The sequence below is a fragment of the Musa acuminata genome, chromosome BXJ3-4 (assembly GCF_036884655.1).
Source record: "Musa acuminata AAA Group cultivar baxijiao chromosome BXJ3-4, Cavendish_Baxijiao_AAA, whole genome shotgun sequence".
In the NCBI taxonomy this organism is placed as follows: Eukaryota; Viridiplantae; Streptophyta; class Magnoliopsida; order Zingiberales; family Musaceae; genus Musa; species Musa acuminata.
In genome coordinates, this window is record NC_088352.1 from 23,534,742 (window position 1) to 23,543,768 (window position 9,027).

Here is a 9,027-nt window from a genome sequence, read left to right on the forward strand (position 1 = left end):
TGAATTTTGGTGAGAGCTACTCTCAAATCCGATTCCTTATTTTCTATGAGCGTGACCCTTGTTAGCAAGGATCATGTTCAAGGATTTGCTACCAACTCAAACTTTTCTAAGGTTTTCTTAAGTAGTAAGTTTTCTTTTTGAAGTAATTCTAGTTCATCACATTTAGTACATGAAGCTAGACTATCATTGTGTTCAATTTTTAATCTATCAAAATTGCTAATAAGATAAGTATGTTCCTTTTTTAAAGAGTTATATTTTTTTACTCAAGGTTCTACATTCATCAAATAATTCATGAAATGCATTTAAAAGCTCATCGAAAGATAAATTTATGTCTAATGAACTTGTTACCTCATCTCCAATAATCATTAGTGCATAGTGTTAGGATAAAGAGCACTAAGAAGGGGGTGGGGGGGGGGGGGGGGGTGGGGTGGTAGTGAATTAATATAGCGGAAAACTTTTCATCGGTTCAAAAAGACTTCGTACAAAAACTATTTCGGAAAGATCTTTAACTTGTGAGCAAACGGAAGTATAGTTGATGTAAAGAAACAGAGGCAGCTTGCAGTTAAGATAAAGAGCAAAATGTAAATGCAAACTGAGATTTTGAGTGGTTCGTTCAATCTTGACCTACATCCACTTTTAGCTTCCTCCTCCGACAAGGTCACCGACATCCACTAGAGGACTTCCTTCAATAGGCGAAGGCCAACCACCCTTTTACAGCTTTTCTCCTTTTGACGGGCTTAGGAGACAACCCTTACGAGTTTTTACTCCTCTCTTGAATGATCAAGACTTAGAAAGAAAAGAGGAAGAGGAACTCTAGCCTTTTACAACACTTTTAAGCTCTCAAATAATCAGAATAAAAGCAAGCTTTCGGTTACCTTTCATGCAGGAAAGGGTGGGGTTTATATAGGCCCCAATCAGTTTGAATTCGGAGTTTAAAAGTGTCCATTCTCGGATTTCCAAGATCCTAGCGGTACCACTGCAATAACTGGGCGGTACTACCACCTATCATCTATCACTGAGCAGTACTACCACTTAGTCTGGGCCGTACTACCATTTGACATCGCTCGGAGACCGAGCTCAAGCGATACCACCACTTGACAAGGGCAATACCACCGCTGGCAATAATAACTACCGGCGGTACCATCGCTTGACACGGGCGGTACTACTGCCCAGAACTCCTGGGAGACCGAGTCTCCTATGCGGTGTCACTGCCGGCCCTGGCGGTGCCACCGCCGACCAAGAATTCTGGGTCCGAATGGGCTGATCCATTCGGCCCAATTTGGGTCTACCAAGGGCCCAGTTGGCCCCAGATTAAGTTAATGAGATCACCTCCAAATCTTAACTTAATCTATATGCTAACTACGACAATTAAGACATCAGTACTTCAGATCGTGTTCCGGTGCGTGTTAGAACCCTTGCAGATTCTAAACTTGGGGTTAATCTCTTTAGGGGATCGGCCTTCTTGGAACTCTATAGGGGTTCCTCCATCCAAGTTGCTGCTCAAAGGCTGCAGAAAATATTCATCTATTGCTTATGAAAAGAGGAGGAATACATGACTATTTATAGGGCTTCTAAACCCTAACTCCTAATAGGACTCCTACTCAAGACTCCTACTTCTAACCAACTCCGAATAGGACTCCTACTCAAGACTCCTATTGTTGGGAAATCTTGGGGGCGACATCACATGTGCAGCGGAAGAACACGAAAACAAAATCCTTGATTCCCAAAGAGATGTTTGTCGTCGGGCGAAGATTGGTGCGCAAAATCCGCGAAACTTAAAACTGCGTATAGAATAGATTGTGTTACCTAGGGAGATCGTATATCCCTGTTTCCTTGCAGATCTTTAGGAGAGAGTAAAGGAGGTCAAGCGTCCTCCTCTCTAGCGGTGATCCACACAGCAGGGCTGCGACGACGCTCCTCAAAACTCCAGGCCTACTCTGAGGTTGAGAGGGGGAGGAGAATAGGAGAGGCAAGTAAAGGCTTATATCCCTGTTTCCTTACAGATCTTTAGGAGAGGGTAAATGAGGTCAAGCATCCTCCTCTCTAGCGGTGATCCACACAGTAGGGCTGCGACGACGCTCCTCAAAACTCCAGGCCTACTCTGAGGTGGAGAGGGGGAGGAGAATAGGAGAGGCAAGCAAAGGCTCTAGCCTATGAGGCTCTGAATCCCTCCTATTTATAGCGGTCCCCTGTCAAACCCTAATGGGTCCTCCCCTAGTGGGTATTGGATCTGTATCCAATAAGATAAGGGCTCTGTCGGATATCTCATATCTGAATCTCTACTCATCGCAATACCTGCCATATGTGTGTTGTAATATCCCTCGCTTTTAAAAACTATTAATAAAGATTTATTTAAAAATCGGAGGACCTATATGTAAATATAGAAATTTCAAAGACTAAACTGTTAAGTTGTAAAAAGAAGTAAATAAAGAAAAATCGAAAATTTCGGTTTTATCCCACCGCCTCCCACGCACTCTCTGTTTCTTCGAGAAACAGAGAGGAGCGGTGGGGCATGAGGAGTGAAGAAAAGAAGAAGAAGAGGGAAAAGAAGAGAGGAGGAAGAAGAGAGGAAGAAGAGGGAGAAGAGAAGAAGAAGAAGAAGAGGAGGTGGCTGCAGCGAGGGCTGCAGCGAGGAGCTGTGGGGCGTGGGGAGAAGAAGAGAGGAAGAAGAGGGAGAAGAGAAGAAGAAGAAGAAGAAGAAGAAGAAGAAGAAGAGAGGAGGATAGCTGCGGCAAGGCTGCAGCGAGGAGGTGTGTGGCTTTGGGGAGGGAAAGGGAAGAGGAGAAGAAGAGAAGGAGAAGAAGAGGGAAAAGAGAGGCAGCTGCAGCAGCCAGGGCTGCAGCACCTCTGTTTCCCGCAGGTGGAAACAGAGGAGAGGATGTGTGGGGCGTTGAGAATGAAAAGGGAAGAAGAAGAAGAAGAAGAAGAAGAAGAAGAAGAAGAAGAAGAAGAAGAAGAAGAAGAAGATAGCTGCGGCAAGGCTGCAGCGAGGAGATGTGTGGCCTTGGGGAGGAAAAGGGAAGAGGGGAAGAGGAGAAGAAGAAGAAGAGGAAGAGAAAGAGGTGTGATACCTCTGTTTCCTGCAGAGGAAACAGAGGAGAGGGTGTGTGTGACGCCGGGGAAGAAGGGGCTGCAGCTGCGGCGATGGCAGCTGCAGCTGGAAGAGAAGAAGAAGAGGAAGATGAGCAGGGGAGGAGGGAGAGGTTGCGGCCGTGGCTGCGGCCGCGACTGCAGCAGTTGCAGCGGGGAGAGAAGAAGAAGAAAGGAAGGAGAAGGAAGAGGAGAAGGGAAAGAAGTAGCTGCGGCTGCGGTTGTGGCAGCTGCAGCTATGGCAGGGAAAGAGGAAGAGAAAAAGGAAAGGAAGAAGAAGAGAAAGGGAAGGAGAGGAAGAAGAGAGGAAGAGGAGAAGGGGCTGCGGCTGCGGCGATGGCAGCTGCAGCTATGGCAGGGAAAGAGAAAAAGGAAAGGAAGAAGAAGAGAAAGGGAAGGAGAGGAAGAAGAGAGGAAGAGGAGAAGGGGCTGCGGCTGCGGTGATGGCAGCTGCAGCTGTGGCTGGGAAAGAAGAGAAGGAAAGGAAGAAGAAGAGAAAGGGAAGGAGAGGAAGAAGAGAGGAAGAGGAGAAGGGGTGGCAGCTGCGGCAGTGGCAGCTGCAGTTGGAAGAGAAGTAGGAGAGGAAATAGAGTAGCAGAGGAAGAAGAGGCTGCGGTTGTGGTGGCTGCGGCCATGGCTGCGACTGCGACTGCGGCAGTTGCAGCTGGGAAAGAAAGGAAAGGAAAGGGGGAAAAAAGGGGCTGCGGACGGGATTGCGGCCGCAGCGGCAGCGACTGCGTATGCAGCAGTTATGTCTGTGAGAGAAGGGAGGAAGGAAGGTAGTGCGGTGGAAGGGGCTGCGATTGTAGCAGCGGCAACGGCGGCGGCTGTGGCAGCTGCGTTTGGGAAATAAAAAGAAGGAATGAGAGTAAGAGAGAGCAGGTGACTGTGCCTCGATGTTCGACACGTGGTGTAGTTGCGAAGAAAGGAAGAAAACGGGAGCACAAAACGAAACAGAGAGAGGACACGGAGGAAAAGTAGAAGGATTTGGGCTGGCACCTTCTTTGGATCTTCGGATCGAAATCTTTGAAAGGCAAGTTTCCCACTTGTTTCGATCCTTTCTATTGCAAGTTCCCTGATCGTTTCTCCTATAATTGCTCTGATATGTCTTATTGCAAGTATCCTGATCTTCACTGCCATTTTTATCTCTACTTTTGCTTTGAATATGAGGAACTTTGAATTGTTCTAGCCTTGCATTTGTTATATCTCCTGTTTAAACGTAACGATTCGAATCTGTGCAACTTTTGAGATTCTGACCTTTTGATACCGAGCTGCCTATAAGTCTTTGTTGGAAACTCTGATTTGTTCAAAACTGATTTCATTGGAAACTAGACTCGTAGACCTTTCTTTGATATATGGATTGAAAGATTTGGAATCCAAACACCTGCCCAGTTATCTGTTGAATCTGACATTATGAATTCTGCCAACAGAGATTTTGTTCTACGACACTTGCTTACCAAATTATTTGTAACTCTCTCTGTTGGACAGTTCAATTCCTATGAAGCCTGTCTTATCTGAAAGTATTATCCAATGATTATTTCTGAGTAAATTGGAGCACGATTGATAGTTTGAATCATTTGTTCAATGTGCCTCTTGTATTCTGCCAGAAATCGAGCTTTGGTCGATTTCTCATATTCTGGTTTCATTCCTTTGGAAGTTGATATCCTTTAGCTTTCTTATTCAATTGAGCTTTATATTACTGCTTTGAGTTCTTGTATACTCTTGTCCTTAAAATTATTGCATTCTTGAAAACCATTGTGGAACATTTATGCTATATCGTATCGACCCATATAGGCACATGTATATTCCATTGTTCCGCATTTGCTCCCGATATGTGCCTATTCCAGTTCATTCATTTTGACATTGAATTTATCTAACCTTCTTATTTGAATTGAGCCATATATGATTGTTTGGAATCCTTGAATGCTCTTGCTTTCATTTCGTTTCCAAATCTGAATACATTTGTGAGAGATTTGTTCCTTGCATCATATTTGACTCGTAAAGGCACATGTACGTTTGTTGTTCCGCGTGTGCTTCCGATATATGCTATTTATTGTTCGTACTGCCCTTTTGTACTCTGGTGTTTGTGGGATTGTCTGGACCTTTGCCAGAAATGGTAAAGGGTATGCGCTGATTTGCCCGCTTTGTGGGGTCCCGCTTTGTGGGATATTCTGGTATGCGCTTATTTGCCCGCTTTGTGGGGTCCCGCTTTGTGGGATATTGCTTAGAGCCTGCGATGCTCTGCCGGCCCCTTTGACTTCACCTAGACGTGGGTGGATGGAGCTCCCAGACGTGGGAGACTTTTGTCAGGTGGTCATTCAGAAATGGATGAATCACATTCTGACTGAGATCCCACTACACCTTCTGTACGTTTGATATGATATCCAGAGCTTTGGTTATGTGTTTCTGTACATGCTTTGGATAAGATTGATATGTTTGCAACGTCAAAGACGACGTTTGAGCTTCTGTACGATATTTGTTTTCGATATGCTCTGAAATGCTTCATTCACTGATGATATGCTTCGAAATGTTCCATATGCCGTTGATATGCTCCGGAACATTTCATATGCCATTGATATGCTCCAATTACTCTGTGCTCCATTTGCTATGAACTGATATGTTCTGAAATGTCCTATCTGCCATTGATATGTTCCAATTACTCTGTGCTCTATTTGCTATGAACTGATATGTTCTGAAATGTCCTATCTGCCATTGATATGTTCCAATTACTCTATGCCCCATTCGTTATGGATCAAATATGTTTTGAATGACATGATACGTATGATTTGGTATCTATTGAGATGGTATCCTTGAGAATTCTTGTATTCTGCCTTGCATTATGATACCTTACTCGTTTGAAACCGTTCCTTTTGTTCTGAATATGCTTTGTCACTTGCTGAGCCGTTTTTGGCTCACTCCGTTGTTATATAAATCTTTCAGGTCAGCTTGTCACTCTTCGAGATGTTTGATTTGGACTGAGGCAGTGGATAGTTATTCAGAATAATGGGCAAGTCTGGTTGGTTATTACGATATTGTTGTATAAGTATGTCTTGTATATAATGAAATGTTGTCGATGAACCGAAATAGATATACTGTGTCCAAGTGTTAGGAGATCTCTCTTATTTGGAATTTCAGAATGTTAAGTCTAATTTATGGTGATATGAACTTGTGGTGAATAGTTGGAGTTCTGATTGTATAATTTATTTAGCTTGTGGATTTATAAATGTTGTTCATGTTTGTCAAGTTGGCTTGGGTTGCCATAAATGTGAATTATCGAGTGATGTGATATATGATTATAAACTGCACAGGTTTTATGGATGTGAATATGAATAGAATGTTTTCAGTGTCCTCAAACGTTAGTTTGGATCCTGGATTGGTCTGTGACGAAAATTTTAAAAATCATGGATATTTTGAGGGGCGTGACAGAGGTGGTATCAGAGCATTGTTTGAGGATTACTGAAATATTTGATATGTTGACGTGCAAAATATATTGAGGTCTAATGAACTATAGTGATTGGTGGAAATTTTCTTTGATGTATTTTAGGAATCTGGGATGATGAGGACATTTGGTCCTCCTATTTCATTGTTTCTGATTAATTAAGGGGAATGAAAGGATTGATTGGGGATATTGAATCAGAGTGGCGTAGCGGAAGCATGGTGGACCTAATTTCATTGGTGGTAGAAAAATGAATGATGCAAACAGAGAAGATATTTGATGTACAAAATTATTTTGATGATTAAAAGATTTCTTTTGCCACCTTATATTGGAAGTAGAGGCTGATTATTATTGGCAACAATGAAAAGAATTTTTGGAGATCAGTGACAAGAATGATAAGGACAAGTTTACCAATAAAAATATGATTGGAAATGAATCAGTAAGTAATAACAGGAGGGTCAAGACATTTGGATTTGAAAAAGGAAGTCACCACAAAAGACTCAATCACGTGTGAATTGTAAGTTAAATTATGAAACAAGTTTGTGTTTTCGGGTGATTGGAGTCTATTTTGCTTGTAGAAAGTTGGATCATAAAATAAAAGTTTGCCCTTTGAACAAGAAGAAAGAGTCACTGCCTCCTAAATCATCAGCCCATGTAAGAGTGTATGCTATCACTGAATATGATTCTGAAACTTCTGAATTAGTGGTCAAAGGTATTATGCATGTTTATGAAAGAATGCAAATATTTGTTCGACCATGGGTCCAATCTACGATTTGATTCGTAATATTTTGCTTATCACTTGGGTATTCAACCTAGACCACTACATTATGTGCTATAAGTAAATACGATCATTGGAGATTCTTTGATAACGAAGTTGAATCTGGTCCTCTTGTCTGATTCTTATTGGAGAACTTGAACTTTTGCTGATTTAGTTCTCCTAGAGATTTGGAGTTTGGATATTATACTTGGTATGGATTGGCTATCTTCCTAACATACCAGTATGGATTGGTATATAACAAATGATCACTTTTTTGCATATTTGATCAGCCGATCTTTTATTTTGAGAGTATTGGACATTATTTATCTCCTTGCCTAATGTATCCCAGGATGACTTGTTTGGATTACCTCCAAATGTGATTTTGCTTTTGATTTGGTCCTTGGGACAATCCTAAAATCTAAGCCTCTCTACAGAAAGATATCATTTGAGTAAGTGGAATTGGAAAAGCAACTACAAGGATTGTTAAATGAGGATTTTATTTGGCTTAATATTTCATCATGGGGTGCTCCGGTGTTAGTTAAAAGAAATGTATGGAACATTGAGGCTTTGTAATGATTATAGACAGTTGAATTAGGTGACCATCAAAAACGAGTATTTTCTAAAGTGACCACTTGTTTGATTAACTGCAGGGTGCACAGGTATTTTAAAAGATTGTTTGAAGGTCGGGTTACCATCTATTGAGGATCAAGGAGGAGAATATTTCGGTCACTCTTGGATAATTATATAATTGTATTGTATTGATGAAACTATTTAAGAGTAGGAGGAGGAAATAAAGATATCATAATCCTCATCTTTTCATCGATTGAGCTATGATCAATTTAGAGGACTAAATTTTCTTTTAAGGGGGAGAGAGTGTAATATCCCTCGCTTTTAAAAACTATTAATAAAGATTTATTTAAAAATCGGAGGACCTATATGTAAATATAGAAATTTCAAAGACTAAACTGTTAAGTTGTAAAAAGAAGTAAATAAAGAAAAATCGAAAATTTCGGTTTTATCCCACCGCCTCCCACGCACTCTCTGTTTCTTCGAGAAACAGAGAGGAGCGGTGGGGCATGAGGAGTGAAGAAAAGAAGAAGAAGAGGGAAAAGAAGAGAGGAGGAAGAAGAGAGGAAGAAGAGGGAGAAGAGAAGAAGAAGAAGAAGAGGAGGTGGCTGCAGCGAGGGCTGCAGTGAGGAGCTGTGGGGCGTGGGGAGAAGAAGAGAGGAAGAAGAGGGAGAAGAGAAGAAGAAGAAGAAGAAGAAGAAGAAGAAGAGAGGAGGATAGCTGCGGCAAGGCTGCAGCGAGGAGGTGTGTGGCTTTGGGGAGGGAAAGGGAAGAGGAGAAGAAGAGAAGGAGAAGAAGAGGGAAAAGAGAGGCAGCTGCAGCAGCCAGGGCTGCAGCACCTCTGTTTCCCGCAGGTGGAAACAGAGGAGAGGATGTGTGGGGCGTTGAGGATGAAAAGGGAAGAAGAAGAAGAAGAAGAAGAAGAAGAAGAAGAAGAAGAAGAAGAAGAAGAAGAAGATAGCTGCGGCAAGGCTGCAGCGAGGAGATGTGTGGCCTTGGGGAGGAAAAGGGAAGAGGGGAAGAGGAGAAGAAGAAGAAGAGGAAGATGAGCAGGGGAGGAGGGAGAGGTTGCGGCCGTGGCTGCGGCCGCGACTGCAGCAGTTGCAGCGGGGAGAGAAGAAGAAGAAAGGAAGGAGAAGGAAGAGGAGAAGGGAAAGAAGTAGCTGCGGCTGCGGTT

The 9,027-nt window shown here is 42.6% G+C and overlaps 1 protein-coding gene across 1 annotated transcript; it reads left to right on the forward strand.

Moving 5' to 3' along the window:
• Window positions 1–2,317: 2,317 nt before the first annotated feature.
• Window positions 2,318–6,333, forward strand: LOC135635430 (uncharacterized). Its single transcript, XM_065146476.1, has 2 exons — window positions 2,318–4,123; window positions 6,031–6,333. The coding sequence occupies exon 1, from the start codon at window positions 2,513–2,515 to the stop codon at window positions 3,683–3,685; it is 1,173 nt and encodes a 390-aa protein (XP_065002548.1). The 5' UTR covers window positions 2,318–2,512; the 3' UTR covers window positions 3,686–4,123; window positions 6,031–6,333.
• Window positions 6,334–9,027: the final 2,694 nt, after the last annotated feature.

Bases quoted from the DNA above. Each gene is read 5' to 3' on its own strand.
- LOC135635430 (XM_065146476.1), top strand. From the start codon at position 2,513: ATGAGGAGTGAAGAAAAGAAGAAGAAGAGGGAAAAGAAGAGAGGAGGA.